Raw genomic sequence first — 22,774 nt, 5'->3', positions numbered from 1 at the left:
AGCCCATCCATAAACCCCAAGTTTAAAAATTACTATTAAATGACAGAAAGAAAACAAAGATGTCTTCTACTACTTCTTTGATTCAACATTGGTCTGGCATTCTCTCCAGTATAATAAGAAATAAAAATTGCCAACATTAGATAGCAGAAAACAAAACTATGATGACTTTAGATTTCTGAGTTAAGATAATAAAATCAACTGAAAAGATTATTAGAAATAAGTTTGGTAGGGTGGCCTATCACAAAAGAGTAATACATAAGCAAAAATTTCATATACACAGCAATAACCTCTCAGAAAATATAAAGAAAAAATTCTATTTGCAATAGCAGCAAAAGTACACACAGCGCTGAACATACACTTGGCATATAACCCAAAAATTCTCCTAAGTATTACCAAAGAGAAATAAAGACCTATGTCTACATACACAGACACACACACAAAACATTCATGATCACCAAAAACTGGAAACAACCTAGTTGTCCACCAGCTCACCAGCTGGTAAACAAGTATAAATGCACCAATGTCAATGAATCTTAAGAGCATTATGCTGAGGAAAAAAAGACTCAAAAGGTTACATATTTCCCACTTACATGACATTCTGGAGAAGGCAAAACTATAGAGACAAAACACATACCAGTGGTTACAAGAGAATGGGGTGAGGGGAAGTTTGATATAAAGAGACATAAGGGAATTTTTTGGTCTGATGGAAATATTCTAAATCTTGATTGGGTGGTAGCTACTCAACTGCATGCTTTTGTCAAAATTCATAGAACTATTTGCCTTTAAAGGCTGAATTTTACTGTATGTAATATACATATGCACATACACATTTACATATATATATATACATACATAGTGCCCTTGAATAACTTAACTACGAATGTATGAAACTCATGTGAATAAAATTAACCAGCTTTGCTAGGAGACATAAAGACTGAATAAGTACGGAAACATATTCTGTGTACCAATGGGAAAACTTCACACTTTTATAGAAGTTAGTTTTCCCCAAATTAATACATACATTTAACAGATTTCCAATCATCTTAATGAGATTTTTTGCAAACTTGATGAAGTTACTCTGAAGTTCATCTGGAAGAATAAGTGCATAAAATATAGCCAAGAAAACTCCAACTGTAATTATAGCAGTGGGGCTAACACTGGAATAAGCAAACAGATTAATGAAACACAATAGAAAATACAGAAATTTATTATGACATGACAATGGTACATTTAATATCAAAGAAAGATTCTTTAAGGAATATTAGATTAACAAATTATGTAGTACAAGCAGAACTAAATTAGATTCATACATCATACTACATACAAGAATAAATTCTCAATGGGCAGGAGTTTAAAAGGTTAAGTAAAAGAAGTTACACAATTACTAGAATAAATTATAGATGAATATTTTGTAACATTAGGACAAGAAAGGCCAGAAACCTTAAAAGCCTGAAATATATGATTGCATAAGTATTAAGAACTTATGTTCATCAAAACCATAAAATTAAAAGGAAAAGAATAGTTAAGAAGACATAGTGCTTAAATATATAATGGGTGAAGAATTAAGAACTTTATAACTCTGTATTATAACTCTGTATAACTCTGCTATAAAGAAATACCTTAGACTGGGTAATTTATAAAGAAAAGAGGTTTAATTGGCTCACAGTTCTACAGGCTGTACAGGAAGCATGGCTGAAGACGCCTCAGGAAACTTACAATCATGGCAGAAGGCAAAGGGGAAGCAGGCATGTCTTACATGGCTGGAGTAGGAGGAAGAGAGTGAGGGAGGAGGTGCCACACACTTTTAAACAATCAGATCTCAAGATAACTCACTCACTATCATGGGAACAGCACCAAAGTGGAAATCTGCCCCCACGATCCAATCACTTTCCACCAGGCTCCACCTGCAATATTGGGGATTACAATTTGACACGAGATTTGGGCAGAGACACAGACCCAAACCATATCAAACTCCAATAGATAAAGGGTAATGTACATAAGCAGGCGAGTCACCAAAAAAAAAAAAAAAATGTAAATGGCCAATAAGCATTTGAAAAAATATTCAACTTTAATTGTATTACAATTTGTATTTAATATAACACCTTGCCCAGAACTTGCCATATGGTTAGCATGTTCATTTTTTTAATTCACCAAATGTTTATTGAGTGTCTCAATGTGCCTGGCACTATTGAAGTACAGAGAAAATGGCCATGAACAAGACAGAGTTTATCATTTGCTCAATCAGTAAGGATACAAATTAAATTAATGAGATGCCACTTTTGCCTACTAAATTGGATGGTTAAAAAGAAGGATAATTGGCTCACTCTTCTAATCCCAACACTTTAGGAGGCCAAGGCAAGCAGATCGCTTGGGCTCAGGTGTTTGAGACCAGCTTGGGCGATGTAGCAAGACCCCTCTCTACAAAAAAATACAAAAATTAGCCAGCCATAGTGGTGAGCACCTGTGGTCCCAGCTACTCCGGAGGCTAAGGTGGGAGGATCACTTAAGCCCAGGATATGGAGGTTGCAGTGAGCCAATATTGTGCCACTGCGCTCCACCTTGGGTGACAAAGTGAGACTGTATCAAGAAACAAAAAGAATGGCATTTAGTGTTGGTAAGAGTTCAGGAACACAGGCAGTCTGCCACCATAAAATAGTGGGAGCACATATTAGAGTTTGGTAATTGGTAATCCAAAGGAATCAAAGTGTGCATACCCTTTGATCTGGCAATCGTACTTTCAATTATTTATCCAAAGAAAAACCTGGAGAAGCAGCCAGGGGGCGGGGGTGCAGGGTGGGGAGTCGGCGGGGGAGCATATATTACAATGTAATTCATCAAGCATTGTGTTTTCATTGTAGGGAAACAACAAACTAAAATCGGAATGCCCAACAATAAGAGATTCTTGGAGATACGGGGAGATGGGGTTCAGATAACAGATGGGGCATAGGCATTGGAACAGCAAAGACAGATTGGTCCAGATACAAGTGATACAGGGCAGGTGAGCCCCGAAATTGGGGCTTAACCCAAGAGGGTTCTTGGCTTTGCCCAGGAAAGAATTCAAGGGTGAGTGGAGGATGCTAAACAGAAACTATAATTGAAGCGGCAGTGTATACCAGCAGCAGAGGTACTGCTCCTTCCAGAGCAGGGCTACCCCATAGGCAGTGTGCCCAGAATAGCAGCTCAGAGGCACTTCTGCAGTCATATTCACATAAATATAGTAATTATACTTTTAATTACATATAAGTTAAGGGGCAGTTTATGAAGAAATTTATAAGATGAAGGTGGTAATGTGTCAGGTTGTTGCTATGAAAAGGGGTGGTAAGCTCCGGGTGTTACCATGGCAGTGGTAAACTGACATAGCACACTGGTGGGGTGTCTTACGGAAAGCTGCTTCTATCCTGGCCCTGTTTTAACTAGTCCTCAATTTGGTCCAGTGTCTGAGCCCAGCCTCCTACCTCACAATTAAGTGGGTAAATTTCATGTCAGGAAGTTGAGGAGGTTTTATATTCCATATGTTTATTACCTCTCTCTCCCCTACCCCCCACCCCTCTCGCCATCTGTCTTTCTGAGGCAAATTTGTTTTCTGAAAGTGAAGGGATAGTGGAATTGGAGGTTCAACATTGTAGAGAGGGTTTAAAATAGCTACTGCATTAAATGTAAAGAAAACAATGTGGAGAAATGTTGGAAGTCCCAGGCAGCACTGAAAGCATAGATGAGGTCAGATCATGAACATTTACCTGATGTATAAAGAACCTGTACAAGAATATAGCAATCTTGGACACAATTAAATGCAAAATAAAAATCCATTTTATTCAAAGAAAGTATCTGTTCCTACCAGATCTATTCATAAATCCACATCATTTGACATAATTACACAGTATGGTTCAAGCGTTTCTGAGATTTACAGCAGAACTTCCCATTTCAGAGGTTTGTAGCTTAGCCATTAACCTTCCCTGAACTAAAATCTACATATGAATTTCAAACCATTGATGGGATGGGGTATAGAATGGAAACTAACTCCATCCATAATAAGAGCAAAAAATGTGAAGTTAAAACTTAAAAAGTTAAAACTGCAGATCTCCAAGAAATCTAGCAGTTCACTGGAAGAAAGATGGTGTAAAGATGAATTCTTCCAAAATTAGGTTAGAGGTTTAATGCAATGCAAATCAAAATCTGAACCAGATATCTTTTAACTTTTCAAAAACAGAGTCTAAAAATCAAAACCATCTGATAGAATAAACAGTCAAAAATAGTTTAGAAATGTTTAGAAAAAATAAGAGGTGTGAAGAGGATCCATTTATTAAGATGTTATATGTTTTAAAGGTACAGTAATTAAATTTGTGAGCTACTAGTACAAGATGTAACAGAATAGTCCAGAAGAACAGCCTAAAATATATTAAATTTAACTCACCATTAATCTCGCGATTCCCACTCACTTTCCACACCAGGTCAAAAAAGGACAGCTTTTTAATAAATGGTGTTTGGACAATTGTTAGCTTGTTCTTTTGGGAGGGGAATAGGGATGTAAGAAAAGACAGGTTCTTAATTTTCACCCCAAGGAAGGTATGAATGGACCCTCCTCGTTTGCAGGCCCAGCAATAGATAAGAGACAACATTTAAAAGGAGACAGAGAGATGTTGAACTTCTCTTGTGAGAGGTGGTAGCCCAAGCTCTGGAGTTTGAATCCCTGCTCATTCCCCACTTCTTCAACAATTACTGAGCTGTTCGAGGAGCTGCAATGCAGTATGGATAAGAGAAAAAAGCTCCCTGCACTCGTGGAACTTACCTTCTGTTGGAGGAGACAGTGGTAAACATGTAGACACATGAAAGGGAAGATGCACGATAGTGATAAGTGCTAAGAAGATGACGTAGGGCAGAGGTCAGAGTCCTGGATAGTCATGAACTCTCTGACCAAGGGTCTTGAACTGACACCCAAATGGCAATCAGGAAAAAGATCTAAAGGAAGGGCTTTCCAGGCAGAGGAACACATGCAAGTCCCTAAGGTGGAGATGACCTTGACAAGTCCAAGGGACACCTCTGTCCAAGGGACAGAAATGACCTTGACAAGTTCAAGGGACAGCTGGAGCAATGTGGCCAAGGGAAAAGCGGCGAGAGGTGAGGGCATGGGCTAGAGCAAGCAGGGCCAGGTGGGCCATGCAGAAAACTTCGGTTTATATTCTGGTGAGGTAGAAAGCACCTGGAAAGGTTGAAGTGGACAAGTGACAAGCAGGACCTTACATTATGGAGATCACCTCAGCTGCCATGTGTCACCTTCTTTCCAAGCAAATGTGGAAAGTGATTTCAGGTCTCACTGGACTTCTTCAGAGCCAAGCACATGCCCTGATTACCACCAGTCATTAGAAATGTTTGTAATCAATATTAAGAACTATTGTCTGAGGAACAGTCAATATGAAAAAGCAAAAAAAAAAAAAAGATCAATGGCTATGATTACCTCTTAGGCCAAGAAAGGAACTCCTCCTGCCTGCTTTACACCTGCTAGAGTAGGTTTGGTCAGAGGTGATGGCCCCATTTCCCCCCTTTGTTTCCCTTGCCAGGCCCTGATATGGCCAGCATCAGACAAAATAGATGCCACCAAAGAAGAACAAGAAAATGACCTCAGGGAAACATAGGTATCATTGGAACTAAACTACAAATACTATACTTTTAAAATTTATTTCTTAGTCACCATGAAGAAAGGAAAATATTTCTTTTATAGATGGCCTTGGCCATCAAGACCTGGATGACTTAAGAACCCAAACCTTCCTAGAGGTCAGTTCTCCTCTAATCTCTGTTATGTGTAAATGTTTCGGTGCATTACATATGCTAATTTATTAAGTTCATGTTCCAATTTCTTTCCACAATTCTGTACCACCCTCTTGCATCAAGTCACTCTTCAGGGACATGAGTCTGTTCATGGAGAATGTATTTTGACGGGTTTTAGTGGCATTGCCGGAGTGCCTTATGTTTCATGAGAACTGAAATATATTAGCATTGAATTTTTCTAGCAGATTTCTGTCAAATATTTAGAAGGACATATGGAGTTTCTTTCCTACCATTGCAAAGGAGAAAAATACATGAAATCAAGGCATTTGGACACTTTCTTGCTTGTTCTGGTAGTTTGATGGAAGCATTTCATAAAGCCAAGACAGCATATGTAATACGAGACAGAGGAGTGATGAGTGGACTGGGCGTCTGGATTACACTTGGAACAGGTTTTCTTATAGAGCACATCCTTTCTCACTCATGGTCATTGACAGCTCAGCTCTAGGTGGGCTCTGGAAGCCTCAGAATGGGCACTTGTGCTGGACAGATCTCCAGCTCTGTGGCGTGGCTTGGTCTTTGGCTTTCCAAATTAATGCACTTACTCTGGTTGGTGTCAGTTGGTAGAGGCTGTAGAATGACCCGAGGACTCCCTGTCATTAGACCCTTCTCTTCCTGACCTGTTGTTCACTGATCTGATTGTGCACTCAGATTCTGTTTCACCATCACTTCCCACAGTCCACTGTGTCCACGGAATTATGCACATGGAAGAAGTGCTGGTGTGACAAATGGGGAAGAGCATGGGTTTGGGAAACCACCATCTGGGCTCAAGTCCCAGCTCCGCATCTTCTTCACTGAGCCACAGTTTCCTTGTCTCTAAAGATGGGATGAAAATATCAGCCATGCTGTCAGGGTTAAATAAAATAATGAGAAGCCTAGAGTCAACCTGGCACAGGATGGATGCACATTAACTATGAGGTGCTTCCCTCCTTGCTGCTTCTCTTCCCCCTCAAAGAGTCTCTCGGGAACAACATTCGGCAAGGGGAGAAGGCACAGACACATATTTATTTTATGCAACTTGAACTGCTAAAAGGCCTTTCACCTCTCCCTGTAATTCCTCTCTTCACCCCTTTGTGCTCAAACATGTCTTTAGATGACCCTGTTAATGTTTCCTGTTACCTGGATGTCCACTGTCCCCTAATAGCTCCCCCTAAGGAACATTCGTAAGTCACAGGGCTGAAAGAAGGACTGGAGGGCCCCATACTGTCACCAACTTCTTGATTGTACTACAGCCAATTATGAAGACTGTATTAGCTCTTCACCCCTCCCCTCAGGAAACTTGACACCAAAAATAATGAATTTAAAAGAAAAATTGAACAAATGACTCAGGTGCTATTCCACTTGGGCATTTGGTAATCACCCACTTTCAAGATTGTGTGAGAAAAGGAGCTCTGAAATGTTGTATTTTACTTTATTTCAATAACCTAGCGAACTCTTCCTTCCCTCCTGGTATTTAAATCTTAAATGCGTCAGTTTCTTCCGGATCACCCAGCTGGAAAGCACAGCAGCACCTTGCCAGCTCCCTCTTCTTCACTGCAGCCACCACGTTCTCTCAGCTCTTTCCAGAATATTGCACCTTTTATGCTTTTATCCCTCCTGTGGCTGCCCCACCTCAAGTCCTTGCGACCTTTGATTGGAGCTGCAGTTATTCTTTCCTACATTTACTTTCTGCCTCCAGTTCTCCCCAGCCCTAAATCTGTTCTTCGTGTGGCAGTCAGAATTACCTTTCTGAAGTGCAGGTCTCTCCTGCCAGCGTGTTAGCCTGGGCTTTAAAACCAGGCAGATCCAAATACAAATCCTGGCTCCTTGAAAACCTCGTCACCTCTCTTAAGCCTCAGTTCTTCATCTATCAGATGGAGTGATCATAGTACCCGCATCCTAGGGTGGTGAGGAGGGTTAAATGAGGCAAGGCAAATCATGCACATATCCCAGAGCCTGGCACACAGTGCTCAGTGAGTTACTGTTAACAGCAGCAGCAAGAACCTGCAGTGGCACCTCATTGCCAGCAGTACAAACCCCAGACTCCTGAGGCTGGCATTCAGGGCACTGTAAGACCTCCCCCCTGCCTCTCTTTTCTCACCTGTCTCCCACAGCCTGCCCTGGGCTGCAGTGCCATTGACTCAGCAGCTTTCTTGTGCTTCCAGACCTTACCCCAAAGTAACGTGCTAGCAGGACCTGGTTGTTCCCTCTGCAGGTCTGCAGCCTGTTGCTCACAGTGCAGGACAGGTCTTACCTTCTGCTAACTGCTGTTGTCTCCTGACTGCTTCCCCCTCTGCTCTCTGAGGATAGGGACCATGGCTTACTTGTTTCTGCATCCCCTGCAGGGCCCAATGCAGTGCCTTGGCATAGAGTGGATGTTTCCAGAAGGAATTAAGTTAGTGATGGGAGGGAATCATTGATGATGTTTGAGGGCCTGGTTTTTACAGGGTCCCCTCAAGGCCATAACATACCTTGTTTTCATTGCATATCAGTGTGTATGGTTCGGTCTGCTCCCAGTAAAGGGAAAACAACAGAATGAAAAACTGGGAAACGACAGAATGATGAAAATGAACATATCTCTCTCTCTCTCTCTCTCTCTCTCTCTCTCGCTCTCTCTTGCTCTCGCTGTCTGTCTCTTGCTCACTGTGTGTGTGTGTGTGTGTGTGTGTGCGCGCACGCGCACGCGTGCGCCAGTGTTAGGTTGCTTACTCTGATTTCTTATTCTGTATTCTGATATTATTATTCCCTTTTTGGTGGTATGATCCCATCTTTATGAAATTGTAGTGGTAGGCAATAATAGATTATAGCAGCTTTTTTTAAAAAAATATTATTACTTGGCAAAAGAAAAAACAAGAAAGAGCAGCAAACTTTAACCTTTTGGAATAATGGTAAAAGGCACTCTTTGAAATATGAAATAGTCAAAGAAAAATGTTTCAAGACTGCAGTACATAATGAGAGGCAGCTAAACCACCAGGCATTCACCAGCGATGTGCCCACCTCCAGCCAGGAAGCGGGCCTGCAGAGCAGGTAGGAGGTGCTTGAGGAGGGGCGCACAACTCTCGACCCAGACACTGGGCGGACACCTGACACATGCCATCTAATTTAATCTTCTTGAAAGCCTCTTGAGCTAGATGATGTTATATCCATTTTAAAATGGAGGCGCAGAGGGGTTAAGTATTTGCCCAAAGTCACACGGACAGTGTAAGCTGAATTTCCCCGGCCTCATGGGCCTGTATGTGCAAACGAGGAAGTTTCATTAGGATAAGTCCACAGTAGGAGACCACAGCACCCCCAACTGTCTCCCTCTGTTATTTTGGGGAGTCTTGGAGGAGGGGTCTGCCATGTATTCATGTACAGCCCTCTTGGAGGAGCCCACTCAGGGCCCCCATGGATGTCTGGAGCTGGCAGAGCCCTGAGGGACAGGCCTCACCAGGCCGCAGCTGCGCCACCACCATGGGAGCCAGGTCCTGCCCAGGTGCCTTCTCACAGAGGGGCTCCAGATCAGCGAGACAAGCGCCAGTGTGTGGCTTTGCTGGGACCAAGCACTTGTGCCTTTATGGGCCTGTTCCTCCATAAAACACATTTAAAAATCATATTTTACAACTGTATTGGTATAAATATACTAATATATATCAAAACATGTTCCTGGTGCAAAGATTCATTCTTTTTCTTTTAATTTTAAAAGAAATTAAAATATTTTCATGGGCCCCTAAAGGAATGATGGGCCCTAGGTCAGGTGCCTGCTATCCCTAAAGGGTAAGGAGGCCCTTGACAAGACCCTAAAGTGGCAGTCCCATCACCACTGCCCCTGTTTCTTGGCTGACCATGAACCCGGATCATACTGTATGCTTCTCTATCTCTCAAAAGTGTGAGTGCCAGTGTCCCTTCAGCGTCTGCCTTTTTTGCCTTTTTGCTCTTGTTCTTGTTATAGGTATCAGAACAGGCCCTGAAGTGGAGCTAGGAAAATCTCTCTTCCGCTCCAGGCACATGTACACATCCTTTTATCCTGAAAGCCTTTCTGCCCACCTTATAATATATCAAGACTTATATCAAGTCACATAAATAGATACCCAGGACCTCTGGCACAGGCCAGCTCATCGCACACAGCCAGAAGCTGACTCTCTGAACCCAGCTGAGACAGACACACAGACACACATGCTCCAGGGTCAAGCTGGGGCTGGAATCCCCCCTCTTTAATTCCAAAGTGGTGTCTCTCCACGAAGCCAGACATCCGATTATTAGAACACACTCTTGCTGCTCACTCATTCACAAGAGTAAGATATTCTGGTAAAGAGCATTCCTGATTATTCCAGCTTGAAATGAATTTGCATTTTTCTGTGCAACACAAAGCTTAGAAATGAATGATGACACTGGGAAAATCTCAGGAGAATTTACAAAGATTGCTAACGAGCAGATATATCTAATGTTTAGATGAAAATATTTTCTCCTTTAGAATTCTACAGGCTCAGATCTCCCTTGGCAACACCTTGCATTCTCCATGTCTTTGAAAAACAGCTGATAGGGAAGAGTACATAGAGTAGAAATTTGTTTACAGCAACACATTTTTATATGGAGAGAAAGCATATAAGCACAAGACAGAGAGACTGCTAAGGTAAAGTGTATTTGGGTCCTCAGACAAAAAAAAACAAAACAAACAAAAAAAAAACAGTCTTACTCTGCCTACATTCCCTAGAGGAAAGAAACGATACAGTTGGGATGAATTGCACAATTGGTCATCTTTATTGGGACCACTGAAACAGCCACTGAGGTGGGGTTGCAACCTTGGCATGGCAAATGACTGTCATAAAGGCCTGCTTCAGCACTGTGTCATTTGTGAGTTGAGCTGGGAGCCTGAGTTTTCACGGAGGTTGACAGCAGTTTCACTACCTCGTTAATGAGCAATTGAGGAAACTCCATCTCAGGTTGGGAGGAGTCAGATCTTACCTTCCTGTTCCTCTGCCCTCGTGGCTCTGTGGTGGGCTTGCAACACCAGTGTGCTTCTCCTCACTTTCTGTGCCCCAAGTGGCGGACTGTTTCAGCCCCGCTGGTTGTGAAGCTGACATTATAGATTTGGTGTTCTGCATGGGGCTGTGACATAGAGTGAACCCTAGAAGTGGACACTTGGGCTCTCAGAGGTGAGCATCAGTCAGCAGAACACCAAGAGCATGGCTGCCTCAGAGCACAGATTCACATCTTACAGTGGGTCAACAGCTCAAAGTTCAACACATGCTACCTGCACTAAGGCATATTGGCATACAGTTGGCATTTTAAAAAAAAGAGAATTGTGCGTGTATCTGGCATCTAATAAATGTGTTATTTAATTTGCATTTCTTTGCTCACTAGAAGGTTGAATTTTGTTACATGGGTTTACCAGCCATTTTCATTCCATCGTCTGTGGGTCCCTTAGCTGCAAGTGTCTTGAGACCCACTTCCCTGTTCTGCAAAGCCTCCTATTGTGTCAGCTGACTCTCTCCATGCTTTCAGTCCTCCCTCATTTGCTACCATAAAACCCATATTTGATCTCCCTTATGATTAATATCTGGAGAAAGTCAGCTACCACAATGGCATGCTCTGTCTGGGCTCTCAACTCGCAATTTGTGCCATTCAGCTCATCCCTCTGGGGCTGCAAGCAGTAGAAATAGGTAGGATCCTTTAGCTTTTCATTTTTTCCCACATACAGGGCTCTCTGTCAGCCACCTCTGAATCTCCACCAGCTTTTCATCTGATCAAACCTAAATATAACTTTTTTAACATAGTTGTAGGAGGTGCTTTTCACTTTTCTCTAGACTGGGCAGGGAACGGGACATTTACATTACAAGTCAGTGTTAGCCCAGTAGGAAAGCTGATCTTTCACTGGCCAGTGAGCACAATAAGGAACAGGGAGGTTAGGTGCCCTGACCCTGTCATATAGCTATTGAAATCCAAGTTATCTCAACTTCCAGTAGGTGCATGGTCCATACCCACCCCCAGGTCCAAGCAAACAGTCCATTCCTAGGGAACAGACAAGAAACACTTGATTCCCTACAGGTGGGAAATTGCTGTGGATTCCAATTTGCATTTCCCAGTGGAGAGCAAAATAAGGACACCAACCAATGAAGAGATCTTTTCCAGTTTTCATATAGTTTTTGTTCAGTCACTTCTTCTTCTCCTTTTTTTTTTTTTTTTTTTTGAGACGGAATTTCACTCTTGTTGCCCAGGCTGGAGTGCAATGGCAGGTCTCAACTCACTCCAACCTACACCTCCCAGGTTCAAGCAATTCTTCTGCCACAGCCTCCCAGGTAGCTGGGATTACAGGCGCCTGCCGCCACACCTGGCTAATCTTTGCATTTTTAATAGAGACAGGGTTTCACCATGTTGGCCAGGCTGGTCTCAAACTCCTGACCTCAGGTGATCCACCTGCCTCGGCCTCCCAAAGTGCTGGGATTACAGGTATGAGCCCCCACGCCCGGCCCGATCCGTCACTTCTGCCAGCTGGAAGCTGAAATGGTCCAGGTCTTTAAGCAGACCTCAGGTGTTCCAGGTGAAGCTGTGGTGCTCTCCTCAGACCAGCTGCCTGGGACTCCTCACTCTGACTTAAGGGAAAATGCAAATGCCTTCAGGGGCCAAGACAGTAAGTCAATGTGACAAGTGGGTGGGGTAGGGCCAAAGGTATGCCACAAGGGCAGGAACTGCATCCCTCTTGTTCACTGCTTTATCCCAGCACCTGCAACAGAGCTGGCACACCATAAGGTCCCAATAAAGATGTAGAATGAACTATGGGGAGTACAGAGAACTGGGAAGTGCATATCTCACAGGAGGTATTCTAGGCCAAAAAGCATGGGTAATATTTGCCTTCAAGCTTACAACTCTCATGACTGAATAAACAAGGCTGTTTATAGATGGAATAAAACAATGATGGTCAAACAGTATTGTTGGCCAACTTACCCTTTTGATTGTATGTTCAGTTTAAGTCAGGATACAGATCACTCTTTCTGTTTAAGCATCTCTTAAGTCCTTTCCATTAATACCTTGGACCTTTAATGCCCTGTGCTGTTTGGAAATTTGTGTAAATTTTTGCTTTCCCCTTCCTCATGCTATGGTCTAACTTTTTTTTCTGAATCCCTTGGTCATATATCTTTCTTTCAAAAGATCTACAAAGGCACTGTGTCTACCAAATAAGGGGCAATCTTTCTAAACACGTTTTATTCCTAATAAAAGGGTAACAAATCCGCTTTCATGCATACAATGTTGCCCTTTCTGAAACAGGCTTAAGCAGTGGTAGCTGGTTCTTGCCAAAATTATTTTGAGCCCAATTTGTCTCCAAAATCTCCCACACCAAGCTACAGGATCCTGAAAAGTGGGGGACATCCTCTGCACATTTTTCCTAAGGTGAAGATTTGGCTCTGGCTGTTCTCTTGGACATTACCCTTATTCTGGTGGGTCTGTATCACCTCCCCTCTATCTCATTCCCCTGGGACCCCAGACCCTACCTTTTTGGTATGTAGCAAAGCCCCCTGAACCAACAGAAACATGGCTATTGGGTCAGTCAAGCAGCTATTGTGGAATAGACAGGCTAAGGCTAAAGAGGAGCCCTCTGGCACATGTGTCCTCACGCCAGAATGGCTTGACAGGTGTGAGACCATGTGCCTCAGTGTAGAAGCCCAGAGTCAGCTTCTGGACTATAGACTCAGACACTAATTTGTCACTTAGCCCCTTTGCTTCTCTAGTGAAGTGGGAGGGCCAATGGAAACCTTCTCTAGTGAGACAAAACCTAAAATAGAATCCACTCGGAGGAACAAATTTTGCAAAATCAAGTCATAGCTATCACTAACATTTTGGTCAAGATTGTATGGGTCAGACAGATACCTTAGAAAGGCGTATCTTACCAAACATTTTACTGGTCACACGAAATATGCCTGTGAGCAGTATTCAACTTCTAATTTACAAATGGTATGATGAGATAAACAAAATTGTTTGTAGATGGAAACCATGACTGCCAAGCAACAGTGATCTCCAGCTTATTGCATGATGCTATATGTTCAGATGAACTCAAAATGCAGATAATTCTTTGGGATTGATGTGCCTCTGCTCCATTAATGACGTTGGCCCAAATCCGGATTGATTGTAATTTTGAACCTTGAATGTAAAAGCTGGAAGTGACCTGTGTCAGTCAGGAATACGTTCAGCCACAGGTAACAGAAAACCTGGCCAACAGTGGCTTCAACAGATAGGGGATCTTTTTTCACATAACATGACATTCAGAGGCAGGTGATGACTCCCAGTGGTTCACCCAATCCAGTGCTCTCTGAGTCCAAGCTCCTTCAGTCTTTCTGCCCCATCTCACTTGGAGGTTTGGCATTCTTCTTCAATTCTGCTGGCTCATAAGCTGCATGTCTATGTTTAAGGCAGAAACAAGTGGGGAGGAAGAGAGGAACATTAGATGCACCAATTCCCCTGATTAGGAAAACAAAAGCTTATCTAGAAACTCCTCAGTCTTTCCCTGTGGACTCACTAGTTAAAATTGTGTCACATGACTATACCTCGCTGCAAGGGAAGCAGGAAAATTGAGTATTTTCCTGTTCACCCCCATGGTAGAAGACAGCAAGAGAGAATGGGCTTGAAAATAGGTGTGTGAGCTAATACACTGTCTATCAAGAAACTACAGAGAAATTCTTTCTAGTACCCTCATTGTACAAATGACAAAAATGAGTTCCAGAAATGAGAAATAACTTGGCCAAGGTCCCATAACTGGGTGAATTTAGAGCCAGAACTGGAGCCCAGGTCTCTTAAATGCCAGTCCAGAAAGCTACCCACTGGACCACACTTCAGTCTGAGATTGAAGTTTTGCTGATGAAGTATAATATTATTCAGCAAATAAGGTAAGAGATATTAAACTACCAGCAGTGGGCAGAGGACATACAGCTTCCACTCTAGCACTCCTTCCTCCTTCCCTCCCCAAGAATCTGAAATAATTTATTATGAGTCACAGAAACTAGGCAAAGTCAAATCAGGCCTCCCCTCAGTTCTCTTCTGCTGTGTCTAGTTTAATCTCATTCCTCAGCACATTGGTGTTTGTGTGTGGAATTACAGAATCAACCTCATGATGATGAGTGTCATGATAACATAGAATTTCTGTGTCATTGTTAATGTGCTGTTCTTGTCTTCTGTCCCCTTCTGTTATCGGACCAAACAGAAGTTTTCTGCTGTTTCTCTCTGCAACATCTCCACAGAAGTCCTGAAAGTCATCAATGCCACAGAGGAGTTGATAGCAGGATCTACAGGGCCCTGGGAGTCCCCACAAGTCCCTCCTGACAGAGAGAAGGGGACGTTTCCTCGTGGGACAGACCAAGTGAGACTGGATGAGCAGCTGACTTCCCTGGAAGAAAATGTAAGAGGGTGTGGAGGTGCCCTGTCTAGGGTGAATGTGTGTGAAGAAGCTGATGAAGTTGTAGCTTATCATGAAGAGTGCAAGGATACACACACCACTACCACCATAGCAAATACATTCTCAGGAAGGACCTTAGGTTGGATTCTCCAGAAGCAGACCCTGAGATGAGGATTTGTGTGCATGTGACTTATTAGGGAATGCTCCCAAGGGAAGCTAGTAAGGGAATGGGGAAAGTAAGGGAAAGGGAAGAATCCAAGCAAGGACATGATCTTACACAAAGAGGAGCTTCAGCTTGATCCTGCAGAGAGCTCTGGAGTAGAAGTTGCACCTCAGAGTTGTCCTGACCTAGGGCAAAAGAACTGACCCTTCTTACAACCAGCAGGCACTTCAGTCTCTTTGCATGCAGGCAGTGTCTCTAGCAGCCCAAAGGCAGTCCCCTGTATAGATATGGGCTGCTAGGAATAAAAGCTTGGTGGGCGGGGAGAAGAGTATAGAGAAACTATAAAAGAGATCCAAGGGGATCCAGGTATTGCCAGTGCTGCTACAGGGGATGAAGTGGTTGCCAAAAGAACTGAAGTTACTACAACTGGTCTTCTCTGCTTCTCTAATTTAAGATACCAACACAATCTGGTCAGGTGCTGTGGTTCATGCCTGTAATCCCAGCACTTTGGGAGGCTGAGGCAGGCGGACCACTTGAGGTCGGGAGTTTGAGACTAGCCTGGCCAACATGGTGAAACCCCGTCTCTACAAAAATACAAAAATTAACTGGGTGTCGTGGCAGGCGCCTGTAATCCCAGCTATTTGGGAGGCTGACCCAAGAGAATCGCTTGAACCCAGGAGGCGAAGGTTGCAGTGAGCCAAGATGGTGCCACTGCACTCCAGCCTGGGCAACAGTGCAAGACCCTGCCTCAAAAAAAAAAAAAATACCAACACAATCATATGTAATTTATGTTTCCAATGAATCACCCAAGTCTCCTTGTGCCATTAGCAACAAGAAGCCCACTGTCTTTCTTTTGAGCCTACCACACTCCACTCCAAAATTGTCCAAGCACTCTGGGAACTGAGTAAGACTCCACTGTATTACCTTCTGACCATATTTAGACCTCAGACTGCCATCATTTCCCCCTCCCCAATTCCTATGCTCCCCAATAAGGATGCTAACCAACCACTGCTAGTGGATCTGCCAATCAAGAGGAAAATGCGTAACATCAACTATATTCAAAATTACATTTCCTCTTTGGAAATAAAACATTTAGCATAATGCCTGCAAAAAAGTACACATAAATATTGGTTATTCTTATTAGTATTTGAAAGGCATGTCATCAGCCAATTCCTAAAATGATCCCATTAAAATTCACTAAAGAATGGGTTGTTAAAAGTGATTCCAACTTTAATAACACACACTCTTAGCTCTTTCTCTCATCCTGGAACAAGTATGCATTTGCTGCTTTCAAGAGAAAGACACTTGAGAAAGAAAGGAAATAAAACAAGTCCTATTGGTGATTTTGCTTTATTGAAAAATCATCCATTTTTACAGAAGTCTAGGCAGAGTGGCCCAGAAGACTAATCTGCCTCATTCATCCTGTTTTTACTTGTTGCTTCTTCTGAGGACCCTGACTTAGGTAGCTGGGCTTTCCCTGGTGCCAGATCCTTTTCTGCCTGAAGGAAGCCATGCCTCAGAGTCAGGGTCACAGGGAAAGAAGGTGAGATCTACCAGATGTCTGGAAAGGGGGAAGGGGATGAAGGGGAAGGTGCTCACAATCTGTTTCAACATTTAGAAGGGTTAAAGACCATCAGCCAAGTCAGCTGGTTCCCTGTGGAAACTTGTACATCTCTGAAGGCAAAATCAATGTACTTGGGGGAGGGAGGAGAAGACAGTGCTTACATTTACCTTTCTTCAGATTCAATTCCATTTAGTTTGTACGCCTAAAAGGTATTCGCAAATATAATTGTAGTCATGTGCTGTATAATAAGGTTTTGGTCAATGGCGGATCACATATACAACAGTGGTGGTCCCATAAGATTATAATGCTGTATTTTTACTGTACCTTTTCTATGTTTAGATACACAAATAATTACCATGGTGTTACAATTGCCTACAGTATTCAGTACAATAACATGCGGTAGCCTAGGAGCAATAGGCTAGGTGTGTAGGAGGTTATACCATCTAGGTTTGCATAGGTACACTCTATGATGTTCACACAATTTTGCATTTCTAATAATATATCCTCATTGTTTAGCAAAGCATGACTATGTTTAGGTTAAAGGACTTTGTAATTTCCCCCTTCCATTCAAAGAGAAGAAAAATTCTTGGCTGTCAAGTAAGAGGCACCTGGCCTGGAGGCGGGGTGGGTGTGAGTGATAACTTCAGAGTTCAGGAAAGCTCTCACTGCCCCTTGAGGAGTTGGATGTTTGGTTTGGCCTAATAGGGATATTTGCTAGTAATGGATTTTTCAGTCCTTCTGATTTGTGATGAAATAAACAGTGTAATAAATTTTTACAGGTAAATATTCACGATCACTGAGTATTTCAGGAAATAGCTGAGGATAAGAATTTTCCAGTACTCCAGACCAAGGGTGACACTGAGAAATTTGGACATTAACACTCAAGCTGTAGTCACCATCAGTAGTTGGCATGGCTCTTGCCATGAAGTTGATATCAAATCAAGTTAGGTAATGCCAGCTCCTGCAAAGTCAACTGTGCTTTTGAGGTGCTCTAACGAATGCTGTTCCCAGAAATCAGGAATTGTTATTAGAGTGTTTTTTTTAAAGCAGAAATGGGGTCTTGCTATGTTGCCCAGACTGGTCTCAAACTCCTGACCTCAAGTGATCCTCTTGCCTTGGCCTCCCACATGCTGGGATTACAGACATGAGCCATTGTGCCCAGCCTGAAGTATTTTTTGATAAAAGTTGAAACAATAAGAAATGAAAAATGTTTAACTGCAGGCTGGGTGTGGTGGCTCACGCCTGTAATCCCAGCACTTTGGGAGGCCAAGATGGGAGGACTGCTTGAGGCCAGGAGTTTGAGGCCAGCCTGGTCAATATGGTGAGATCCCATCTCTATGAATAAAATTACATATATATATATGCTTGTTTCACTTTAAAAGTTGAAGACTCTCTCCCTTTGGGCTCCCATAAAACCTATGCATGTATCTGTCTGATCACTTTTCACACTTTCCATCTTTTCTGTTCACTCATCCATCTCCCATTAGGCTGGCACTATTGACATTTGGATTAGGCAATTCTTCGTGTGGGGGCTGTCCTGTGCACAGGATACTTGTCCACACCCCTGGTCTCTACCCACTAACTGCCAGCAGCAGCACCCTCCCAATGTGACAGTCAAAATTGTCTCTAGGCATTGTCAAATGTTAAGGGTTTGGGGCAGGGCAAAATCACCCCCAGATTGGGAACGAGATACATAAATTCCTGCAGAACAGGGTTTACCACCTTTTATTTCTGTAGCCTAGCCCCAGTCCACCACCCAGAGCCTGACACAGAGGAAGCACTTGGTGAATGTTTAGCTGATGTATGACTACACCAGAGGAACAAAACCCCTTTTACAAAGAACTGCTTGACTTCTCATGCACAGGGTCTCTGTTCTTTAAATGTGTCTCTAACATAGCTGAGTCCTGAGATGGCCCTGATCCTGGACACACAGAATTGAAAAGGTTAAAGATATGGTTCACTAGCAAACGAATGTATTTTTTACAAAGTATGGTATCAGAAAAACAGTGTGTGAAATATCTGGTTTAAATGAAAATGGTCAGTTTTCATAGCACACTTAAAACCAAGATATCCTGCCCTTTTATTTTTACCTCCAAGGAGCATGTTGAAAAGAATGCAATGGCCTTATTGGAGTTTTCATCTTGTAAGATCCTTTAATTGTAAGTTATGTTTTTTTTTTCCTTTGGGTTCATTAACAGTTTCGATTTAAAATATGTCCACTTACTCACAGACTGAAGATGTCAGAAGCCCCAGCAGGGACCAAGGCTGGAAGGCCCAGTCTGTAGGTGACTGCTCCCCTGTTCTGCACCCCTCATGCCTCTCCTGTTCCCAAAGAGTTAACTGCCTTCTTCCTCCTCCTTCCCTTCCCCCATCCTTCGGCTTTTTAAATTTAACCTCAGAAGAAACCCCATCTATATTCTTTTGAATTCATGGGCTTTTGAGTTAGGGAAAGGACGACTCTTCTTCGTCTCTTTAATTCAACAGATCACAGAGCCACGGGCGGGTTGCCTCGCTCTGCTGCTCCCGGATGGAATTCAGCTGAGCAGTGGGAGAAGCCAGGGTGGTTCTTAAACCGTCCTCTGGGCGCAGCTGATCTCATTAAACCATGGCTTTTGTTGGTGTTCAGAATAAAGAACAGTCCTGTACTCCTCCGCTGTTCTCCTTTGTGCTAGGGAACCTAGGGACTGTCAGAAATAGAAACGGTGACACTATTCTTGCTTTCTGAACATTGGTTACCGCAGGACAGGACTCAGGGGGAGAAAAAGAACATTTGGTTGAGAATGTTCACCTTTAAAAATACCTCTGAAGACTCACAGCTCTGCCCAGTTACACTAGCTTCGCCTGTGTGGCTTTTGTAATGGGGAGGAAGAGAAAGGATCTCCCCAGGACCTCAGATCATCTTTACTGTGACATCTCTTTCCTTGAGGGACACAACGGGTCCTGAGCAAAATGGGAAAAAAGAAAAAAAATAAAAATACTTCTGAAGGTTTCAGAGCTACATAAGGTAAAGAAACATCGGCATTTACATATCCAATCTCCTGTTTTCATGAACTGCCTTAACCCCCTTAATTAGCAGAGGGCATGGGTATTTGAGAATTATCTTGTCTCTCAGCTTTGACACTTCTCACCTGCTATCTGGTGTTAGTGCTGTGAAATCAGCTCTTGTCTCCCCTAAAGGCAGAAACAACCTAGGACTAATCCCAGCCTCCACAGCAGCATGCAATGGGGGCTCAATTCCTTGGGCTGAATGTCTTGGTCTCTAGGTATTTTAAACTCTTGCTGTGAAGAGCTCTGCTGTACCTGGTGGGGTGTAGCTGGACTCAGGTGTGGGCAAGGTTATGGGATGCTGAGGGTGGAATAGTAGCAATAAAAGGAAGCTATTACCAGTCCCAGACAGTGGTATCTCCACTGACCAAACCAATCCCAGACAGCCAGGAAGCCCTGGTGATGAAGTCCAAATAGGTCAGCCTCCCAGGAAACAGGGCAGGACAAAGAAGGATAGAAAATGGACTTAGAAGGTCAACAGAGAATGACTAGCATGAGCATTCTCAGACCTGTGGTGTGAATAGTAGGACTGCCACCTTGAGGATGTATGCAGGGTTGTAAGTAACCCATAATCCCAAGCCTCAGAGGGAGTGCAGGGCAAACCCAACTTCCCTTTTAGCTCCATCCCACATTGCCCATGGAGTATACAACCAGTGGCAGCAGACACAGTAGACCTGCACTACAGGGAGCCCAGCTCTGCCACTGAATCCAGGTCCATGCAGAGGATGTTGGTCCTCTTTCCCAAAGCTCTCCTAAAACCCTCACAGCACCAAAGAGGATGTGGCACTAGAACTTGTGGAGATGATCATGGTTACTCAGGTGGTTCTCTGCCCTCAGAGTGCAAGGAAAGAAATACATTAGTCCCCTAAAGTATATTTCATGGAAGTCAAGTCCAACAAGACTTATTTGACTAAGGTCAAATAAGTCTTGGAAGCTTGCATACTCTTTCTAGGAAAATTGAGATACATATTAGCACATTAAAGCCTCTCGGAAGACCTGCAGTAAAGAAATCTGTTTAACACTCTTTATTCTAGAGAATTTAATCACAAATAAGTGTTTCATTAAGGAAACACCTATTCTTACGCCTTGAACCACTTTGAGAAAGCCTTGTTGAACTGAGAGCCAGTGAATGCAATCATAGGCATCAATGACTAGAGTTTGAAGGGGTCATAGATTACTCAGACATGGTAACCATAGTTGTCACCAAAAGTGGACCTTAACTTACCAAGCAAATCCAAGTGAACATTTTTCAAATGGGTTATGTTTTATAAAGCTAGAATAACATTTTCATCATATAGCATGTTACCTTTTGTTATTTCAAGCCAGCAACAGAGCCAATATCATATCCATCTGTAACCATAGTAACTCTAGTACCTTTATGTTAAAATCTGAAATGCAAAATGTTATAACGTTCCAACTGAGATTATCACAGCATCATAGGGCAAGGAGGATAAAGGCAAGGGAACTAGCTTCAGCCCTTCTGAGATCACTTCTAGGGTCCACCAGTCCCCAGCTGAGAGACCTCAGAAAATCACTAAACCTTCCTAGAGCATAAAAATTCTCATCTTGAACACAATTATTACAATAGTATCTACCTCAAGGGTTGCTATGAACATATATAAGTCACATAAAACCCTTGGCTCAGCCACTGACTTTATAAATTAATGCTGTCATCACATCATCATCATCCCCACCATCATCATCATCATTCTCCTCCATCCTTTAGGCACCATCATTTTGGCTGTAAATTCCTGTTCAGCCGGTATCAGTGCCAAACCACTAAATCTATTCTTCCTCCTGGTGCCAGGAAAGTAGGCTTTTAGCGAACACAGAGTAAAAGATGAACATTCTGGCCTTGCTGAGGGCTTGGAGCTTTTTCATCTTGCTTTGTCTTGGCAGGAAAAAAAAAAAGGAACATTAGGGAATGAACATGTTGAAGATGTAAACAGCAATCAGGTTGATGCACATCCCAGGGTGTGATGACATTGAGTTTTGCATGTTTCTGCTAAAATCAAGGTTCCAAGACCTTAGTTATGTTAAGTTCTGTTTAACCATTGCCATGCTTAAATTATTTCACTTAAATAACTCCAAATGTTGTTTTACTGTGTAAAACTGTAGATTTATATTTTAAATTCTTATTAAAATAAATTTACTTTTTTTGGTGTAGATAGGAGAAAGTATAAAAAAGTATAATAAACTTCAAACATCTCTCTCTCTCTCTCTCTCTGGTTATCCCCCTTTTCCCCACCCCCAATTATATTTTTACCCTCTAAAGGGAAGTTTTTCAACTTCAGAAATTTTGTGATACATTATTTGAATAATTTATTCACTCAAATACCTTTGAAATATTTATCATTTCTTTCATTTGACAAAGAACCATTTCCTGTTTAAAAACAAAAATAAATGGCTATGATTAAATTGTGAGGATCTCTTAGAAACAGAATTTCTCTGTATGAAACAGAATTACATATTCAACATATGATAAAGAAATATAAAACAAAAGATAAACTGAAGTATGGCAATTCCCATCAGACATTTGATTCATGGCCCCCGTATGACTGGTGAATCATCTGATGTGACATCGTCTGTGCCAATCAGTGCTGAAAGCTCCCACAGCCCAGGTAATTATGTCTGGTGATGGTGCACAAATTTGCTTTCATCAAACCTGTACCTGCCTTTGCTTCACCTTGAAATGTTTTGTAAAATTGCCAGTTTTAAAACAGATGAGTGAATCACGCCAAGGAATTGACAGAGTGGGAACATCTCAGGCTTCTTTCCCTCACCAACACAGTGTCATTAAGTGAAGGGAAGGAAGGAAGGAAGGAAGGAAGGAAAGGAA

The 22,774-nt window shown here is 42.5% G+C and overlaps 1 protein-coding gene and 1 long non-coding RNA gene across 3 annotated transcripts in view; one reads left to right on the top strand and one right to left on the bottom strand.

Annotated features, from left to right (window-relative positions):
• LOC105542669 overlaps positions 1-22,774 on the bottom strand; it is a 129,447-nt gene that overhangs the window by 45,324 nt on the left and 61,349 nt on the right. The gene's annotated exons all lie outside the window — the stretch shown is intronic.
• Positions 1-22,774, top strand: part of MYRIP (myosin VIIA and Rab interacting protein) — a 425,120-nt gene that overhangs the window by 384,312 nt on the left and 18,034 nt on the right. For both annotated transcript variants that reach the window (XM_011984307.1, XM_011984308.1), the window contains one exon: positions 14,972-15,166. In XM_011984307.1, coding sequence (XP_011839697.1) covers positions 14,972-15,166 — 195 coding nt within the window. The remainder of the gene's footprint in view (positions 1-14,971; positions 15,167-22,774) is intronic.

The sequence above is a fragment of the Mandrillus leucophaeus genome, unplaced genomic scaffold, assembly GCF_000951045.1.
Source record: "Mandrillus leucophaeus isolate KB7577 unplaced genomic scaffold, Mleu.le_1.0 Scaffold265, whole genome shotgun sequence".
Classification (NCBI taxonomy): domain Eukaryota; kingdom Metazoa; phylum Chordata; class Mammalia; order Primates; family Cercopithecidae; genus Mandrillus; species Mandrillus leucophaeus.
The sequence above is the reverse complement of the archived record's forward strand: the minus strand, read 5'-3'. Positions and strand labels throughout refer to the sequence as shown.